This window comes from Calidris pugnax, unplaced genomic scaffold, assembly GCF_001431845.1.
Source record: "Calidris pugnax isolate Ruff unplaced genomic scaffold, ASM143184v1 scaffold63, whole genome shotgun sequence".
Classification (NCBI taxonomy): domain Eukaryota; kingdom Metazoa; phylum Chordata; class Aves; order Charadriiformes; family Scolopacidae; genus Calidris; species Calidris pugnax.
In genome coordinates this window covers 5,295,980-5,316,795 of record NW_015090852.1, presented here as the reverse complement: position 1 = coordinate 5,316,795, position 20,816 = coordinate 5,295,980, and the positions used below count along the sequence as shown (strand labels likewise).

The 20,816-nt window shown below is 41.4% G+C and overlaps 1 protein-coding gene across 3 annotated transcripts in view; it reads left to right on the top strand.

The window, feature by feature from the left end:
* The window catches only part of ATF6 (activating transcription factor 6), an 81,587-nt gene that overhangs the window by 26,288 nt on the left and 34,483 nt on the right, over nucleotides 1-20,816 (top strand). For 2 of the 3 annotated variants that reach the window (XM_014943492.1, XM_014943491.1), the window contains exons 11-14: nucleotides 307-426; nucleotides 1,355-1,457; nucleotides 2,619-2,683; nucleotides 6,656-6,770. In XM_014943492.1, the coding sequence (XP_014798978.1) occupies nucleotides 307-426; nucleotides 1,355-1,457; nucleotides 2,619-2,683; nucleotides 6,656-6,770 (403 nt within the window). The remainder of the gene's footprint in view (nucleotides 1-306; nucleotides 427-1,354; nucleotides 1,458-2,618; nucleotides 2,684-6,655; nucleotides 6,771-20,816) is intronic. The other variant, XM_014943493.1, reaches the window with a different exon arrangement.

Genomic DNA, 20,816 nt, shown 5'->3' with positions numbered 1-20,816 from the left:
ATATTTTACAGACTACGTTATCTTTCAATATCTGGCCTGTTCGGGAAGAAATCCAACATCTGCTAATGCTCATCTATCTTCCCTGTGTTGAGTGCTATCAGATCCCTTTGGGGAATTGACTGAGACCATTAGATGTTTGATAGAAATTGTTATTCACCTGTTTCAGAAGTCCCATGGGAGCAGCAGTAACCTCTCTGGGTTTGCTAACGATAGTGCTTATTCTCTGGATTTGGTCAGAGGTTCATGAAAAACTATTTAAAGGGATTGGGATTTCTTCATGTCTTTTCCTTTTTTTTTTTTCCCCAGGTATGATCGTTCTGTATCTGATAACAAAGCACTGATGATAGTCTCGGAAGAACCACTATTATATATTTCACCACCACCCCCCCCTTGTCAGCCCCTGATCAACCGAACAGAGTCGCTGAGGTGAGCAAACAACCTTTTTCTGAGCATTTAAGCTTTTATTAGGAGTTTAGATATAAATTGTGTGTTGGGTGAGTGCTACTGGACAGACAGCTGTGAATGATGATGTTATCCATTCGTTGTGTTCATGCAGTGTGTGCCCAGTGCCTCTGTAAGTGTCTGCACTGTCCAGGTCTACTACCATAGAGACAGGAGATCGACTTGGATACTTGTAATCTTTTGATATTTTTAGTAATGATTTTCACTCAGTTTTCACACTGGTCACTTAGCAATAACCGAATAACAATTTTCAGATTGCCTGGAGGTTTTTCATGAACTGACAGAGAAATCACTTCATATCTAGAAATGTTCATAATATGGAAATCAAGTCCAGCTAAAAGCTTGTTCTATCAGAAATACATAAAGGATGGTCTCCTACTCTTCAGCTTCTGATACAAGACTGAACCTGACATTGCAATGTGCTTTATTCACTGTTAGAAAACACCGAGCTCCCCTTTTTCCAAAGATATGAGTACATCACTAACCTTATCTCCATTCTAATTTGTCTGTTCCTTCTCTCAGATTTATTTGCTGTATTTTAGCCTTCTTAACTAATATTTTGTCTTGAACTGATCAACTTTTGATTCTAAATTTCAGTATTCTTTCCAGTAATTTCAGAATTACTGCTCATTGGGCAAAAGAAAGTACTGTATTTGCTTTTTGTTGAAACATCCATGATCCAAATACTTTATAGATATGTCCTTACAGATTCCCTCATAAATTTAGTCTTGCAATTATATGTTCTTACTCTGTCATTAAAGATAAGTTATCATAAGGTAAAGGAGTAATAATCAGCAATATCTTTCTAGTGGCTAGTTAAACTGTTTTCTAAAATAAAAAAAAATCTGCAACTGTTCTTTTAAACATCTGTTAATGCTGTGGGTTTTTCTAGGCTGAATCACGAACTTCGAGGATGGGTTCATAGACATGAAGTGGAACGAACAAGATCCAGAAGGTTGTCAAATAACCAACAGCAAAAAGCACGGGTTATGCAGGTAGGCAGGTTTATACTTGTGAGTCAATAGCATGACAAGATAATTTCAGACAACGTAACAAAATATTCTCTTTTACTTGTTTGTGCTTGTCATTATAGAAAAAAACAGCAACGGTGCCTGTAATTAGGGTACCCAACACTTCCCATTTTAAATTAGTGGGTTTGGTTGATTATTATGTTGTTAGAGTTCTTCTTCCATTCTTGCTCTTGGATTCAGGCTAGAAGTTTCAGCATTCATCAAAACATGTTTAGTGTTTTCTAAAATTAAACCAACGGTTAACCTTTCCATGGCTTCTCTGTAAGGCTATGGAAGGATAAGGATAAGCAGTTGGTTAATGTAGAGATATATAACGTACAGCATTCATCTGGTTCAGTGCTAAGGGGTGCAGCTGATTGGTTTTATTTCATTTTTTTCAGCTTTTTGCTAGAAGGTTGCATGTTTGGTAAGACTATGGAATTAAAAGATTTGGGCTCATATTTCCCATTTTTTAAAATCCCTTTCATCTACATGGCATAGCAATAACGAGGATAAAATTAAGACCATGCATTTTCAGTGTTTTATTTGATTAAGAGCTAGCAACAACTTTAAAAGGAATTGAACTTAACAATGTCAGAAATACAGCAATTTTCTAGAGAAAAAGTATTGAGTATTAAACTTCAGATTCTTCTCACTGGTGTCTAAAGGAGAATGATAGAACGTTTAAGTAGGGCAAGTTCAGGTGCTTCTAGTGTTTTAGACACCAGAAGTGTGTTATGAGTAGTGTATTTTGGCAGAGGTACACAGTGGATGTAACCTCAGAAGAATTCTGCAAATTTGACATGAGTGATAGCAAATTTTGCGCTTGGATGACACGGTATGTGCAAACGTTGTGTGTGGTGCCAACCTCCCTTCTTTGTCTCTGAATTTGTGACTTCAAATTTGGCTGTATTAAAACACTTGCTTTTTATGTGTGGTTCCAGCTTGTTTGCTGGCCGTTTCAGTTACTCATGTTTCACCGGTGGAAAAATGCACATTTATTGTGCAGGGCACTGATTAATCTCTGCACCCCATTACATATTCACTCTCTGCTACAGATGTGCGTCATGCTTTAGGTAGTGCCAAACCAAGAAAATGCTTATTGTTTTTACTTTGTGTCATCTTTTTATTTTCCCCCTTTTTTAGAGTTCCCTCAGTGAGAAGGCAGATTCCCAGCTAATGGCCATGCCTTACACAGACACAAGCCTCAGGTAAGGCAGAACACCTCCTTTGTCATTGCTTTCTACTTAATAACTTAATTTTTCACCAAAAGATGGTAAAAAATGCCAGTTTTCACCTTGTTGGGATTCTTAAGACAGGTTAGCTACATTTATTGGCCTAATCTCTGCCCCTTAGCAAATAACTGCTTCCCTCTGAAAGGGATCCCTGTATCACAGCTCTGCTCTTCTGGGGTCTTTCTACCAATGACTCTTAAGAAAACCTTTATTTCACCCTGCAGAGTCCCTTCCTAAACGGATTGGAATCTTTAGGGAAAAAATAAAAGAGGGAATTGTCTTGGGACTGTCTGTGGTGACATCAATAGTTTATAAAAAGGTTTCAAAGGGACTTGAGTCTGGTAAGAGAAAGGTTTCTCTCACTATCTTCAAGAGTGGAGCCATTATAGCTAGCACCAAATTATTATGACGAAATTAAAGCATCATTACATCCTATTTGCATAGTTTGTCTCCATCTCCTGATTTTCCCTGGTGATTATTAGAACACACAAATCCGGAGTTTTCTGATGCCCCCTGCCTGACCCCCCCCATACATATCCTGTCCCTCTTCCCTGGCGACAGGAAGAACTGGAGAGAAAACCTTAAGGAAACAACTTCTCTCTTCTGCCTTCTCTGTGAGACTGTTTAAAAGGTTCTCTGCTTTGAAGTGCCAAAGAGAAGTGTAAGAGCAAAATGGATTATAAAGGGAACTTGTTGAGAAGAACACCTGAAATGTTGCCGTTGAAAGACAGCTGTGGCCCTTCTGTTTGCATTGCTGCTTTGAGAGCAGGATCAGCCTGGGAGAAAATACCAAGCTGCAGGCAAATGTTATGGAAACCAGGCTGCCCGATTTTGATATGTCTTAACTTACAAGAAAAAAAGGAAAATGTTTTTTAGTTCTACAGGCCGACGAAGGATATCTGTTTTAAGTGAAGACTGGATGAAGCAGCTTCATGGCACAAGGCATTTTAATATACATGCTTGCATTGCTCTTAAAAAAATAAGTTGGGTTATTAAAAACAGTCTGCAACAACATGCAGCTCTGCATGGAATAATCTGCTGTGCTCAGAAGGAAGTGAGATTTTTTTTTCAGATGAATGATGTTTAAATGAACAGGACCAGTGAGTCATGGCAGCTGCACGCTGTGACTGTCCTGGAACTGCTAAGAACATAGAACAGACTTCCAGTTCCTCCCAGAGCCATCAGCTGTTAGATGCTCCATGAAATCATAGAATCACAGAGTAGTTTAGGTTGTAAAGGACCTCTGGAGATCTCTAGTCCAACCTCCTACTCAAAGGAGGTTTAACTTCAAGTTTACTATGTCTCTGTTAAGAAAGACTGTCTCCATCTGGATTGTGATCTCCATTAGGAAGCTGAGGATTGCTCTTAGAGCCCCCTCAGCCTCCTCTTCTCCAGGCTGAACAAGCCCAGTTCCCTCTGTCTCCTGTCCCACCTTCTACATCCTGTGCTCCAGGCCCTGGTCACCTGGCAACCCCCTGTGCCATTGTCCTTCTGATGCACTGCAGGCTCACCTTCAGCTGCCTGCCAATGCCCCAGCTCCTTTCTGAAGTGCTTGTGCCTCATCAATTGCACACACAAGAAAGGTGCTGTTTATTCAGTTTTATCATTTGTCATTATGCTACCCCTGTGGAGCATTCAGTCAAGGTGTTTCATGCCAGTGCTGTGACTGGAAATTGAGTGACCTTTACCTTCTAAAACATCCTTGTTGGCGACCTGGACCCATGAGCAGGAGGGCATTAACAGGATCCAGATTTATCTTTCTGGTGATAGCAACGTTGTCATGTTGGTCCTGGGTTTCAAAAGCAAATTGATGAATGATGAAAAGTATTGCAATGAAGTTAAGGCAGAGGAAGAAGATAAGACATGATGGTTTCCAGAAAACCATTAAAACCTCTCAGCTTTCTTCAGAGGTAATTTTGATGAAGGTTTCTGCAAGTGTGTTTTTAGGGCTCCAGATATCAAAATTTTGTGCTATTAAAATTGTGGTTTGTGGTGCATAAAGCACTGTGTCCATGACCTCATTCCTTCTCAAAACAAATATATGTGCAACATCCTAGTGCTTTGTGGTGCATAAGAGTGCCCTTTGAACTTTTAAAACAAAAAAGACCTATTTACCTCCCAATAAATGGCCAGGCCCAGCACCACTGTTTTGGATACACAATTTAATGTGATGCTTTCTTGTAATAAGGTATGGTATTACTAAAACAACTGGTAGCTTTACTATTGCTTTTGGATCTCGAGTTCCTCCCTTCCTTTCATGGAGCAGCCCATTGTGGTTACCCTTAGATGCTCAATGGTAGGTACAGTGTAATACCTGTAATCTACTGGTATCACTTGGAATCAGGGACTAGTGTTGGAATTGTTCTGTGGATCAGGAGAACTTTGTAAAGGCCTGGTGGTTTCCAAGTGCTTTGGAACAGTTTTCTCCCATGGCTGGATTTAGAGTTATAACAGGCTGTTTTTTAGGTCTAGCTGTGTCTTCTGGAGTGTGGGCGAGCAAACGGATCTGTGGGACCTGTTTCAGTTTTCAGGATGTGTTTTACTGAGCAATGCGTGGGTGTGATGCCTTTTATCACAGTAAAACTTCAATGCTGAATCTCAGGGGTGGGTTGGTGGGCCTACATGTTATTCTGAATGAGTAATCAAGCTCAAATTAGCTCCAGCCTTTGTTTCCTGTGTGTGAAGGCTGTGATCTGGTTCCTCGCTTGCATAGTTTTGCTAAAGAGGAGATATAGGGTAGAGCTGCCTGCTCTTGATCCCCCAGGACTTACACCCCCAATCCTGTTAAAGGGCAACTGGCTTGGCAGCTGCAGCCCTTCGATTGCAACAGGGCTGTATTAGCAGCAGAAGAGGAGATAATAACGGTCTACTATTACTGCTGCTCGAGAAAATCACTTGATGATAGATGTGTGCCTTGTTTTGGGTGCATAGTTATGTATATTTTAGAAACATACCAAAATAATCTAAATTAGCCACCGTAGTTTAAAATCTGGGTCAGCAGAAGACTGCTTGGGAGGGGTAGCCTGATCAGTGTTTTTGCCTCAAAAGCTGCAGACAGACAGTATGCTATTAGAGTGGGAAAGAATTAAAATGACTGGTTGAAAGTCCAGCTAATGGTTTATGTAAGTACAGCTTTCCAATTTGATTAAATATATTATTTTTGAATGAGATTGGGGAAGTATACATGATAGCAATATGTGCTAGGAATTTCTCACCTTTCCAAAATAAACAGTGGATAAGTACCATGATTGTATAACTCACCAGTGTTTTTGCTTAGAATAGTTTAGAGTGTCTTTTCCACATATCTATTATATGTAAGATGAGAATTGTGAAAAGATAGGCCATAATGATGTGAATATCTTAATTTTGCTCCACTGTCAAAACTGAAAATTAAGAGCAAATCTTTTGAGTTGACCAAAGAGATGAAAAAAAAAAAAAAGTGGGTGAAAGAAAAGGTGTGGTGCTTGCCAGTAAATGAAAAGTTCTAGTTATGTTTAGCTTTGCACTTCTTTCAGTTTGAGTGATTTGGATCTTTAGCAGTAAAAAAAAAAAAAAGCTAAATGTTTCCATTTTTTTTTAATTTCAGAATGATATTTCATTGTAAAATTTGCTAAAATCTGTTTTCAGAAATCGGTGCAGTTTTTCAGACACTTTAGGTTGACTTGAAACTTTTTTGTCCTGTTGAGCTAGCAAGTGGGTTTTTGCCAGCCTCAAAAGCATGAATAACATCAAGCCTGGAAAAGTTTCCCACAGCAAGACCTTTAAAGTACCTTGAACTTTCAGAAAATACCCACCAGTTTCACTGTCTTCACCTGTGCTTAATGTTCCTCATGCTTCTCTTGATGGATGAAGAGCTGCAGCTCTTTTGAAAAGCAGGTCTTTAAAGTCATTGTCTCACTGAAATTTACTTTCTTGTCTAAAATAATTACCTTCTCCTCTTTATTTCAGCAGGAACTCAGGGAATGAGCTGCAAGTGTACTATGCCTCTCCAAGGAGCTACCAAGATTTTTTTGAAGCTATTCGCAGAAGGGAAGATACATTCTACGTTGTGTCATTTCGCAGAGTAAGTTGTTCAATTCTGGCCTTTTATGTGTATCTATAAAACTGTTTCTAACACTGACTGTTAGATGTAATACAAAAGATGACCTAGTCAAGGTTGAAGCTGAATTTGTTTCTTTGTAAGTGATGCTTCTGTATATCCTTTACAACAATAAGTCCAGATCATGGTCTTTACAAATTATGCCCATTACGGTTAGGAATGGAAAGAGAGCTTTGCATAAAACATTGTAGTGCCTGGATATTTATTTAATAGGTGTATAAACCTTTTGTGCTTCTGGGTGTAGGAATAAATGTACCCTGTGCACAAATTATTTCTGCTAGCTTAACATAATATTATTTCTATCTTCCCCTAAAACACTTGCATTTGCAGTTTTGTGTGTCACGTATTGCAGCTGTGTAGGACTGTGCTCACTGGCACATTTTTTCTGCTGCTTTGTGACTTGTAAGTCAAGACAGATGAGCAGTTCTTCTGGCTGTGCTGGGATACAGCACAGGGTCGTGCTACAGCTTTGTCAGGCACATCCTCACATCTGCAGCGCAGTTAGTGATAGTAAAAGCTGTTTTAAAATGGAATTCCAGGTGTTTGATGGCTCACTCTGTACTGCAAGCCTGAGTGGTGTTGAAGCCAGGACAGCTGTAGTAGTGGAGAAGCTGCCTGGGATCAGGTGATGGAAATGATGAAGGCAAACAGTGGCTTAAACACCAGCTGGGGGTTGGGAGAGTTTATTCCCTCCCTTTTGCAGACATCTTGATGAGTCCTTAGACATGTCTATAATGCACATTTGTCCCTGGCCTGAACCTAGGTTCTTGGCTTCCTAAGTCTCCTGCCTTGCTGTTTTGCAGTCGTGATATTAGATGAGAATTGTTATATGTGTGCTCATGCCCAGCCCAGGGCTTTGTTAGGAGCCTGCAACTCTCCATTTGTTTCCTCATCATAGGAGTGTCCTGAGGGGCGTCCCAAAGTGGGGGGGACCAGTAGTTGCCACTACAACAGCTCATCCTGCTACAACCAATTCTGTGTAAGAGCTCACAGATAGGCCTAACTAGTTTTAGCAGTTTCTGTGTACATAAGTGACACAACCCTGTTCGACCTGCTCTGCCGTAACTTTCTTAATTTGTGAGAAACACGCCTTTAGAAAAGGTTCAGGCAAAATAAAAATAGTGGTGATCTTGTTAGGATTAGGGTTTTGTGCTGAGTAGAAATATGAGGTTAGTTTCCAGTCTTGGGATTACTGGGTTGTGTCACAAGGCTGGAATTTTGTTATTAAACGCTTGGCATGTTCTGCTGTTCTTTCAGCTAGCAACACAAATATAGCCGGCACCAGGCTCCAGATATCCTGAGGATGAGTAGAAGGGAGTGAAGAATTGATTATAAAAGTTTTTCTGGAAACTCAGAACGAAAAGCAGGACAGTGTTTGTCTAGTTCTTCCCGGGCGGCCGTTGCTGCAGCCCACCTGAGCGCAGGCCCTGGCACATAGGTTCTGTTTACGCTGTGGGATTAATGACCTGGAAGTTGTCAGCTCTCATTTCGATTTACAGAGCTGTCCTTGGAAACACAGTGTGTCTTGTGCCACAGAATCCCTACGGCTTGGCTCTGCTCTACTGCAAGGAGAGAGGTGTGGGGACTTTTTAAAGCCATCTCTGAAGTTTATTTGGTAGTAAAGCTGTTGGTATTTCTGTTTTATGAATGAAACATCCTCAAATCGAAGTTTTGTGCATTACCTCATTTATTATTTCAACAGGGCAAACCTGATCTAGTGACAAGCTCTGCCTTGAGGCACTTTTAAATGACTTGTTTGAATTCTTTTGTGACTGCAGAATAAAGGACTTCTGCACAGCCCGAGGGGTGCCATCAGCAGGGCCCCAGCCTGGGAGGTGCCCTTTCACCTTCTCCTGAGGACTGCTGACTTCATTTGCTTTGGACCACGATTCCGTTTTCACTGATGATTAGGAGCTGAGAGAGGGGACTGATTTCCTCCTCAGTGTTATGGGACAGTTTGCTCCTGTTGCTTGTTCGCTTGACCAATTTAGAAGGCAAGGCCTGGAGATGATAGGTTTTGTTCTCCTCTCTGGCTGTTTGCCATGCAGACACTCCCAAGCACTTAATAAGCTATTAACAGCCATGTACAAAAGAACAGGAATCCTCCAGTTAAGAATCCCAGGGAGTGAATGGTTCTGGTATTGGTGATGGTCCTGCTGCAAGTGGAAGGTAGGACTATGGATCTCCAGAGATCATTTCCACCTGATGTCTCTGGGATCCTCTTTCCACATGCTTTCTGCTCTGTGTGCAGTGTTGCATAGCCCAGCATCTCTCCGGGGTGCGTGGGCCGAAATGTAACACATTTTTTGTGCTTTCTGCATGTTCTCACTTGCACTACAGGAGTTATGCCCCAAGTTCCTTGGATTTTCTAGCAAATGGCGTTTGCTAGGGCTGCCCATGTCTCTCATATAGTAGCGCTTAGCCAGGGTTTCTGAGGGCACAAGGTAGGGGAGCAAAGCTCAAATGTGCTGTGTCATCTTCTGGTGATGCTTGGTACTGCTAAGAACAAATTTCTCACAATCTGTTCAACTTCATTTTCTTTCCTTACCATGGAAGTCTTGCATGTCTGCGTATTTACAGATGGAGTTTGATTTATTTTTTTTTTAAAGGAGAAGAGAGGAAAATAAAGTAGTATTTGGATCAGCTGAGCCCATATAAGAAGCTGGGCTTTCACTCTAGGAGTCTAGAGAAATTATTTATTTTTTTACTATTTCCAGGGGAATGTGTAATGTCATTTTTAAACAAGAAGAAGTATGTAACTGGCAGTGAATAAAGAATTCTTGAACTGGGGCAGTGTTGTCTCCCAGCTCTGCCAGGTCACCAACATCCCTTGTAGGCAGGGCTCATCACCATTTATTTCTTGAGGTGTTAACTTGTTAATTTTTTTTTTTCATACTTTTTAACTTTTAGGAAGCCATTGTTTTCATCGGTCATTTAGCATTGCAGAAACTGACACTTGGCAATGTAACAAGAGGTGTGTTCCCAGTAGCATATACTCACACCTGGCCCTTCTGCTGTCCCCAAATGCCCCAGCACTCAGAAGCTGCATCTTTGCGGGCTGTGTCTAAGTTGGGCTGGTTTGGGTTGGTTTTGGCAGCATGTTCAGAGCTGAGAGGTCTGTGCAGTGGGTACCGAGAACAAGTTGCCGTGCTTATGTGAAAAGGATATGGAAGTTTGAGTGCTGCTGAAGCACACTGGAGTCTCCAGTTGGCTTTGAACCTTCCTTCCATTTTTCCCAGGTCCAAGAAGCAGAATTGAGAGTCTGTTGCTCTGCCAACACTTCTGATTTCTGCCCTTTAATGTGTGTGATTCTCAGTCTGCCTTATCTGTTTTAAAACCCCAGTGCAGGGTGGCTGCAGAATTCAAATTAGTTGGTATAACGAGCTCTGTCAGCAGGGAGGTGGACATCTGGCTGCTGCTGCAGCTCTCCTGTAAGCCTGGCACTGAAGCAGCTCTCTCGGAGTTCACATCTGTTTTACTATGGAGTATTCAGACCTTGAGATTTTGTCTAGAGCTATTGGAATAGCTAGCTTAATTTGAAAGGTAATTAAGTAAAATAATTGAAGAAAACAAATCCATTCCAATTTACTTTGGCCTGTAAATCTGCTCCAGAACGAACCACTCTTGTGTGGTTAGGGTCAGAGTCCCCACAACTTGCAGTGATTAAGCAGTAGATGTCCCCATCCTGAAAGAATCCGTCAGTGACCCTTTGATGACATCTTTGCAGGCTTATTAAGGACAGTGACGTTTTTTTAGGGTAAGAATGTAATTGCTGTTCTCAAGAAAAGCATGATTTAAAGTTTGATTCACTTGGGAAATTTAGAAGGCCACTAGCATTCCTTCTCACCATTTTCTCTATTTGTTTCATAAATGTCTCCCGATATCAAAGTTTGTCAATTACATTTAATGCAGTGCACATACATTATCTTACTGTATATTGCAGTAAAAAAAAAAAAAGATATTAAAAGGTGATTCTGGTTATTATTTGTTAGAGCGAGAGTGATGCTGGCCCTACAGAAATCAATGGCAGAGACTTTACCAGCTTCAACAGGACCAGAATTTCATGTTGTAAATTTCTGCCTCAGTGCCGTGGCACTTAAATCATAGAGCTTCAGGGAAACGTATTATTATGGATATGAATTTCTGGTCTTACAAGCCAACATTTGCAATGAACATTTAAGGATTTCTCAAGTTCTGCAAACAAATTTTCACTGAAGTTATTAAGCCAAATTTAAATCAGAACTTTTGTTCTTTCTTTTTGTGAACGCTCAATGTGCTAGGAATAAAAATATCTAAGTTGTGTTTTGGTTTTGTTGGTAATAAGCCTGTGCTGTGTTAATTGTATTTGGGATGATATATTACTTTCAGGCAGCCAAAGATTATAAAGCCTGTTTTTGACATTCTTGTGTAGCAGTAGTTTGCTGTGCTGCACAAGGCAGTTCTGGCAATAGTTGGAATTTATTTACAGAGCATGAGTGAGGCAGGTTCCAGCTTAATTCTCTCTTGATGCCATCTGCATCCTGCAGGAAAAACTGCAGGATGCAGTTTATTATTATAAGAAGTCGGCTTCAGAGAATATTTCACAGACAGAAACTCAGTCCTAAAGTATACTTTTCTCCTATTTTGTTACACTTGACAATGGGTGGTTTTTACTGAACATGAAGTTTTTTGCTGTTGACTCTGTTTGTGGGTTTCCGTGGGCTGGGATGTATAATTTAGTCTTCCATTCAGATAAAATGCAATGATTAGACTCGCATAGCCCTGCTGCTCCTAAAGACACAGTAGCTAATTTATATGTTTGAGTCCTGTGGGTTTGCAACTGCTGCAAGTTAACACACAGATTTTAGAAAGATTTTACAAACTCCCCTTTTTTCCTGGTGGAGCCTGACGTTTGTTATTGAGAGGAAAAACGACCTTATTCCAGGATCATAGAATTTTAAAAATCTTGTCCGATATTGTATACAGATGCTGAGAATAATATATGCAGAAAGCACTGAGGGTAAGGGCATAGTATCCATTATAAAATTGCCCGTCCTTTTCAAAGCAGAGGTCACCCTTTAGCCCGTCTTCTCTGTGAGGCCAACCTTTGCCTCCCTGGGAAAATCTGAGAAAGCAAACAGTGTGTGTGATTGTGCTTCAGCATGCCCTGAAGCTTAGTGAGACAGCCTCTGTCAAGTTATGGCTGCATTTGACTTTCAAATTTGAAAATCCATTGTGAAACCCTCCTATGTCCTTCCATCTAAGTGTCGATAGTGAAAATGAAGTCTGTCCTGCTGCATTCTTTCTTACAGATTCCACCTTTTCTGGCCAAACTGTGGATTTTTTCCATGTTAGAGATAACTTTCTCTTCCCAAAGCTCCTGGTGTCCCTATGAAAACAGCAAAGCAAACTTTCTTGTTGTTCTTTCTTGAACTGTCATCCTTCCTGGTGTGGAATAATTCTGGTCAGTGGACAGCAGTGAGAGCTGACTATCCAACAGACTTGGAGGTGGTAGGGAGAAGGGTTCTCTGTGGTCTTCTAGATACTCAGCTGGGGAAGATGTTGCTTTTGGTAGCATCTCAGAGCTGTTCTTGCTTAGTCTGAAAGACTCCGGAGAGAATTTTAATAATCTAAAATGAAGTCTAAAAATGTACGTTGGTCTGTAGAGCACAAATGGCTTTACCTTAATCCTGGGATTAGCGAAATACATGCACACAAGAACAACACAGCTCCAAGTTTAAGTAATAGGAATTACACCTGGAGTATTGTGTCCAGTTTTGGGCACCTCAATACAAGAGAGATATCGAGGTGCTGGAGCAAGTGCAGAGGAGGGCAACGAAGCTGGTGAGGGGGCTGGAAAACAAATCGTATGAGGAGCGGCTGAGGGAGTTGGGACTGTTTAGTATGAGGAAGAGGAGGATGAGGGGAGACCTCATCACTCTCTACAACTTCGTGAAAGGACACTGTAGAGAGGTTGGTGCTGGTCTCTTCTCACAGGTAATTAGTGACAGAACGAGAGGGAACGGCTTCAAGCTCCAACAGGGTAGGTTTAGATTGAACATTAGGAAAGAATTTTTCACCGAAAGAGTGGTCGGGCATTGGAACAGGCTGCCCAGGGAGGGGGTGGAGTCACCATCCCTGGCTGTGTTTAAGGGCCATTTAGATGCAGTGCTAAGGGACATGGTGTAGGGGAGGACTTTGTAGAGTAGGGTAGATGGTTGGACTCGATGATCCCAAGGGTCTCTTCCAACCTAGACGATTCTATGATTCTATGAAGGTCAAAAGAAGTTTTTTTAGGGTTGCACCTGAAGGCCAGTAATTCTTTAAAAAGCCTTTCTATCATAAATGCCTCAGAGTATTTTGCAGCAAAGCCTGTGATTGCTGCATTATTTCTCACTGCTGTTACTCTGCAACACCTGGAAGTTTTGTTCCTGTGTGAGGCCGTACTTTGAGGAGCAAAGAAGCAGAGGGCTATGTTTGTCCCTCAGAAGGGCAGCATCCAGGCAAGCAGGCTGAGTCAAGAAGGAAGAGAAGGAGCCAGGCAATGAGACACCTCGGATGTGTAGTGAGTGGAAGCCAGAGAGGAGCAGCCAGCAAGTACCAGCTGCAGCAAAGCCTCTCCCGGGCAGCAGCTGTTTGGCTCAGCCAGATGCAAACAGCGGTTTAGGAGGGACCGGAACAAGAATGCAGAGCGCGTTTCTGAGAAGGGAGGTAATGCCTGTCGCATCAAGTGGGGTTTTGTTTCTTTTGGAAATGTCTCTTCTGTTCATAGCTCTCCAAGACGCTTTGGAAGCAAAGTCTTAGTCACTCTGATTTTTATCTCCTTGGGTCCCTTTGAACCCCGCTGTCTTCTAAATAAAATTGAGAACGAATGTGGTGTTGAGGACAGATGTATAAGCAGAGACAGAAAAGTCACTCAAATATGTCTGGCATGGAGCAAAAGATACTCTTGAGTTTTGTGTGTATAGTCTTGATTCGTTTGTCTTCTGTATGGTTGCTGGAACTTCATGAATCATATTAATGCCGTCACTGAACTTCTCGCAGCCTTATATGTCCCAGGCCTAACTAATACTTTGTTATTTTTAAACCAGCATTTGGAAGGACAACATACACTGTAGATAATTATAGTGAAAATAAAACATACTGCAAAAAATGTCTCCAAAACCCAAACTGGTTGCAGACAGACGTGACCAGTAACCGTATACATGTATTTAAAATGTGCTGCGTGCTTGACAGACAAAGAGTTGCGGGCAAGAAATAGAGGAAGATTGGTGGTTTTGGAAAGCCTCTGTAAAAGACCCACTGCTTATGAAATTGGTGTGGACATAGGCTAGAGAAGTATAATTGGGAAGCGTGGGAGAAAGATGTGATTATAAAGTGGGAATTGTCTCAGTAAAGGAAGTGACAGCAGTATCTCACTTATTAAGAAGAGAACACAGGCAAATGCAGACAACAAAGTGCGCAGGAGCACAAGTTTATCCACAAACAAGTAATGTGCATTCAGTTAGAGCAAGCAGTGGAAATGCAGCTATGAAGCAGTTCCTTTCCTTCAGGAAATAACACAAGTTTAATAATGCATTAATAATACTTTAATAATGCCAGATAATAATGCATTTTTCTTTAGCAATAGCATGGTATTCATTGAAGTAAATTTGGCTTAGATTATTCTAAACAGTTCCCAGAAGGGAATGATGGGCTCTTGATTATGATCTGTAGCAGTATTTAATTATGGAATTGATGCTGACCAAGCTCTAACTGTATAAAGACATAAATGATATCTTCAACTCTGGAGCAGCAGTAGCCAGTAAAACATTGACTTGTGTTTGGTAGGAATGAGCTTCTGCATGAAAAAATGACGTTCATGATATTTCATTTGCTTTGAATGATAGTATACGCAGAGAGCACTTTGAAGTACCCATGCTTGGTTTCTTAGTTGGGCTTCACAGTTTCAGACTACCAATCCTTTTCTGTTCATTTTCAGTTTTTATAACTGACCAAGCCCTAGACAGAGTCTTTATAGAAGTAAAATGTGCAGAATTGAGATGTTCTTGATTTCATTAAATAGTGTTTGTGTCTGCTATAGAAAACCGACCTTGTAGTGAACGTTAATTATTACATGATTACATTTGAGAGTGTTATTTAAAATCTTAGGCACACTTCTAGAGTTAATTCTGCTCAGATGGAGTTATTTGCTTACAGTTTGATTTAATCCTTTTGCCAGATTTTTTGCTGGACAGCACACAAAGCTTATTTTATGAAGTAAGAGCCCAGGTGCTATTAGGAGCGTGTACAGATTATCATCACCTCCCACTGGACCAAACAGAACGCTTGTGGCTTCCAGGTTTTATTTTTAAGTCACTCACACTCCTAGGACAAGAAGTGTGATAAAATTAACTGTACATTTTTATCTTTAAACTGGCTTTGAAACTTGTAACTGGCTTTAAAACTGTTTGAGACTGGAACATAAAACTTGTTTTCTGCTTCTAGTACTCATGGTTGCTTGTGGCTGATCTGCCAGGATGGCTAATGGAAAGACAGAGTAGTAGCTGCAGGAATTCACTTGCTTCTCTTAAAGGGCCAAGACATGTTAGGAGACTCTTTGGCACCTAAACCTCCTTTCTATGAATCCTAGAAAGCAGTAGGGCCTTCTCTTCAGAATGCAGTCTTTGTTTCTTCTCTGTGTTTTATCATAGTATCAGGAGTTGCAGAAGTGTATGCTCTATGGCTAAACACTCTTTTAGAGAGTCCTGTATAGGTGTGTTCTACCTGTGTCCGTAGCAGCTTCTCACCACTTAATTCTTTTAAAATACACTTCTAGACCAGGTCCCAGTAGGGTGGACTTTTGTTTCTGATAGTTAAAGTGGAGAGATGGGTCTGAGAATGAAATAATTTTGGTCTGTGCCTGGTATGGCTTGCTCCTCACCATGTAGTTGGAGAAGCTCCGGTTTTGCCAGCATAGTTGATGGAAACTGTGTGGCTTTGGGTCAGGGATTCAGAATTTGGAATATCTCGGGCAAAGCTAAGAGATCTTTCATGCTGGATATGACTGTTCAAGGATTTCTCTTTGTGTTTGATCGCAAACATTAAAATGTACCTGTGAATAATTCTGGCACTGGGAAATACTTCTCATCAAGAGAAGGCAAACCTACGCAGGAGGGGCATGTGAGGAACTCAAACAGCATGTGCACCACTTAAATTAGTAGAAATGGCCTATCTGTTAAATCCCATGGGTCACTGCCCTCAGAGTTTGATTAGCAAAGCTCCACTAAGCATTGCGTTGCATGTGATTATTATTGTTCCTTGGTGAACGTACACAGGCCGTTTTCTCTTGATTTAAGTCCAGCCAGGTTCCTGTGTATTAAACAATACTCTCCTCTGAGACTATAAATGTGAACATTCCCAAGCTGTTCCTCATTGGTGGTTCTTTCCCTGAAGCCTTGGCCAGTGTGGAGGTTCCTGGGTTAAGTCACTCATTAGCATTTGGGAAGCCCTTGTTTAATCTCCTTTCCAGGAAACCAGCGTGGACCTCTCCAGCTTTCTAAGAACAGTCCTGAGTGCTCGGACCTTGGGTTTTTCATCAGGATCAGGGGCTCAGTAGTTAATCACTGGGCAGGTGACTACTGGAAATGAGGTTGAAAAGGGACCATTTTGCTGTCTCAGGGAGTCTGGAGCCATCATCTCCAGAAGGATATCTCCTTGACATCAGGAAATACACTGTGGGTTTCTCTTTGATTTTGCTAAACCATCTGTTTGGTATTTGCTTACCATCTGTAAGCTGTAACTCTCCAGCAGGCAACCAAGGTGCCGCATACAATCTAGGCGAGAAGTTTCCTAACTTCTTAAGCTCAGTTTCTCAAGGGCAAACATGGAGAAGCGTGTACAAAACCAAAATGAGACATAAACGTGCTGTCATTTAGAGAAAAAGGACAGATTTTACTCCAATTTTGGAGTAAAATTTTGACAAAAGCAGTTAATTTTGGCTCTGGGAGGATGAAAGAAAGTGTAAAGAACTACATTTACACAAGCAGGAAAAAACCTCTTTAGCTTCAGGCTAAACACGGAGGTGATACTACAAATGCTGAAAAAGTGTTAAGCCAGCTGGGTAAACAGTTGCAATGTCGTGACAGGATATTTGTGTTTCAGTGTAGGGTTGGTTAGTGTTGGTTTGTTGTGGCAGTCCGGGATTTTAGCCACAGCATGTGACTTGTCAAAGGGATGTAACAAATGCCTGTAAAAAGTGTGTATGTACTTCAGTCTCATTATCTTGCACACGTGTGTCTGTAAACAGGAGAGTACAGCTGCAGACCCTGTCAGGGAGATCAGCCTGATGGCCTGTATGTTCTCAAATAATTAGCATTTAATTCCCTGTAGCACTCCTATCTCTCCTCTGCTCTCCTGCGAGTTAATAACCATCACTGTCCATTATCCTGTGGATTAGGACCTCTTCACGTGGACCGAAACTGACAGCTTTATGACTTATATAGTCTTTCCAAATCTCAATAGTTGATTTAAGAATTTAACCTGTTGCTTATAAAAGTCACTTCCAGTAACTTAATTTTCGTAGAAAATAAATGCCTAAGAAAAAGACTGGTCTGGATTAAAAGAAGGAAGATAAACCCAGAACCCTGTACCTCGGCAGTGACACCTTTTGTCCGATCCCGTTACAAATTCCCTTTGCTTGCAGTGCTTTTTCTGTTTGTCCTGTTAAAGCCTTGATGCAGCTGCTTTGGCTGGGATGAAATTACAATATTGAATCTGGCCCATCAAACGATGCGTTGCTGTGCTCCTTGTCTGTGTTTCCCTCCCAATAATGGCATGTGCAGTTGTTATAGGGCCGTGCACGCTTTTGGTATGCTTATAAAGAGATTTCTGTGTGATCAGAGAGAGAGAGGGAAATGATCTGCAGCTCAGGGACTGCCGGGAGTTCACGTTGCCTTTGTGCAGGTCAGGGGTAGCTCTGCAGAGCCAGGAGAGGTTCAGAGGGCAAGAGAGAGTGGAAATGAAAGGGAGCGCATCCACCAGGATGCAGTAGCCTCAGGCTCTTGCTCTTCTGTATGCACTCATGTGGAGGGCCTGATTAGGTATCTTCATTGATCAGCTGTGGTAATAGAATAGAGACTACACATATTAGATTGGTTAATGACAAGCTGAGTGGCCCTCCAGCTGCGTTGTAGGAGAGGATTAGGAATTAGTGCCTTCAGGGTGCTCAGTACCTCTCTGATATTTTGCAGAAATTACAGTGAGTCCAAGATGTTCGGTCTTTTTGTGTAGAATTTAAACTACTACAGTTGTAAGAAAAAGAGGGGAGGGTTCATATGGGAGCATGGTTCAGATGATTAAAAAAGTGCCCGTGCAACTGATGATGTCCACATAGTGAGATCAGTTGTTCTGCCATGCTATTTGTACCCACAGTGTCTAAGAGTACACTGATGTACCTGCTTGTCTAAAAACTTTTGTGCGTCATTCTTCACATCTTTATGATTAGAATTCCAGTAGAGCCTTTCTTTGACTTGAAAGTCCCCTATATTTTGAAATAGTTAGAAAAGCTGGAAACTCCAGTGCCTTGGTGAAATGTTGTCAATGGGGCATTTCATTTTTAAAACCCACATTTATGAAAACACGACTTCTGTGGTTCTCTGGTATGGTTGCGTCATACTTTGTAGGATATTGGCAGAAAATGTTGAAATTAGTCTGAGACTTCTTGTTTCATAAGAAAAATGTACATAATTAGAATACTTGAAGGCAAAAGCATTTATTGTAGTTCTAGATGTTTAAGTTAGTGATACATGTCAAGTGAGATGTGCACAGGAAAAGGCAGAGAACTGCACCCATTCATTTCTGTTTGGTATCACTGGCACCATCTCCCTGTACACTAGAATTTCTAAATAATCCTTAATGAAAAGGATTTGGTAAAAATCCACTAACAGTCCTGCAGTATTGCCATTTTGTTTTTCACTTGCTAACAATTGTCCTCAAACTGTGAATGTTCACAATATCATAGGGGGAGTATTTCCTGGAGCAACCTCTGCAGGTCTCCAGTCCAAAGTGGGACTGTTGTCATCACTATATCAGATCAGCTCTGGCTTGGTCTATCTTAGTCTTGGGACCTACCAAGGATAAGAAGACCTCCCATCACTGTGATGACCCATTGTGGGACTGCACCATCTAGCAGGGGAAGAATCTCAGTGTCCCAAACCATGGCACATGGCTGTGGCACTTGGCACGTCATCCAGCACTATGGAGCTTGCCTCTGTCGTCTTTCTAACTCCCTTCAGGTAGTTGTAGTTGCTCTTAGGTTGGCCCCCTTGTCTCCTTGTCGGCAGACTGAACCAGCCCAGCTCCCTTCACCTCTCTTCACAGACCACGTGCCCCAGGCCCTGACCACCATGGTAGCCTCTGTTGCCCCCTCTCCGGTTTCCCCACATGCATATTTGCCTGGAAGAAGAGAAGGGGGCCTGGAATTTTACATGGTATTCCAGCTATGGTCTCGCCAACACTGAACAGAAGGGGACAAAACTCTCCTCAATGCCCTGGCCACTCTCCCCACATTTGGCTTAGGTTTGCCTGATTTGCAGTGTTATCTAATACTTCTGTTTTCCTTCTGTAACTTCTTTGCATCCGGATTTTTTTCTTAAATAATTTCACAGACTGCTGTTGCTTCTTTACAAACTTCCAGGCAGCACAAATTCTCAAGCAACATGCAAAGCTCCTTCTCCACATCATGGAGGCAGAAAAGCTCCTCTCGGTTTTTCCCACCTATCCCAAACACCTACCATTGCATGGACTGAATTTCCTTCCTTTTCTTCTGTAGATTTTAAAGGGAGCCTAGACAACTTGTCAGACAGCTAAAGCTGGAAAAAATTAATCTCACCCTAAGTGGGGAGATGAAAGGCTTCTATTTGCTCGAGCCTTTATGTTTTAAATGTGGTTGAGAGTTGGCAAGTACTGATAGAAGAAAACATACTGCTCTCCAGGAAGAGAGACAGGCACAGCCTGAAAGCTATAGTTTGATGTATCTTTTGAGTAGCGTGCAAGCAAGCATCTAGCTACATTTTTATCTTCCTGAGGCTGCCCTTTCACTCTCTTTAATCTAATCTGATGCCTGTGATCTTGCTAATTCAATTGCAGTGGCAGACAGACAGTTACTCACATGCACAGTCACAAGACAGACAAGGAGCGTGATGTTCTTGTGCCAATTTACACCCCTGTTTATCATTTATCAGTCAGGCTTCAGACCAGGATCCAAGTAAACTATTGTTGTCACAAGAGAAAGCTTTTCTCTAAGGAAACTGCCATTTTGCTCATAAAAAGAGCAGTGTTTTACCTCCATCACAGTGCTGTAAATTTTGATGACTTGTATGAGTTCCCACAACATAGTAGTAAAAAAAAATAAAATGCAGATGGCTTGTATGAGTTCCCACAACATAGTAGTAAAAAAAAAATAAATGCACTCATACTGTTCAAATTTGGATGATTTCTTCGCTTCCCTAGCTACACGAGCAGCTTCTGGGATTTTTTTTAGGGTAAAGGCCAGTGAGCCAATTAAACAGTTTGCCACCACCAGAAAGGAGAGTTTCTGTTGTCAGTGTTTCCTTGGTTGTGCATGCTCTTGTCAGATCAGTCCTTGAGCCGTTTTATCATGTTGACAAAATAACAGCCTGAAGATTTCAGGGGACATGAAGGAGAGTTTGACAATTGCCACTGCTTGGCAGGGATTGTGAGGGGTGAGGGAGGGAGAAAGAACCCTCTCCTTTCTGGTGGCCATGGGGGTCAGATTGGTCAGCCACCTGTAGGATATGCCCAGCCATTCCTTACTTCTGTAAGGTAGGTTGGGGGTGATTAAGGAAGAATGTCAGGCATCCAGATCCGTTTTGCCACCAAGTGTGAGTTAATGATGTACTTATTTATGCCTCTTAAGACAATTTTGCATCAGGTTGTTTTCTTGTTTTGGTTTGAGGTTTTCTTTTGGGGGGTGAAACATTAAAACTTTATAGCTATTTTTCCCCTTATAAAATGAAGTCTGTTTCTAGA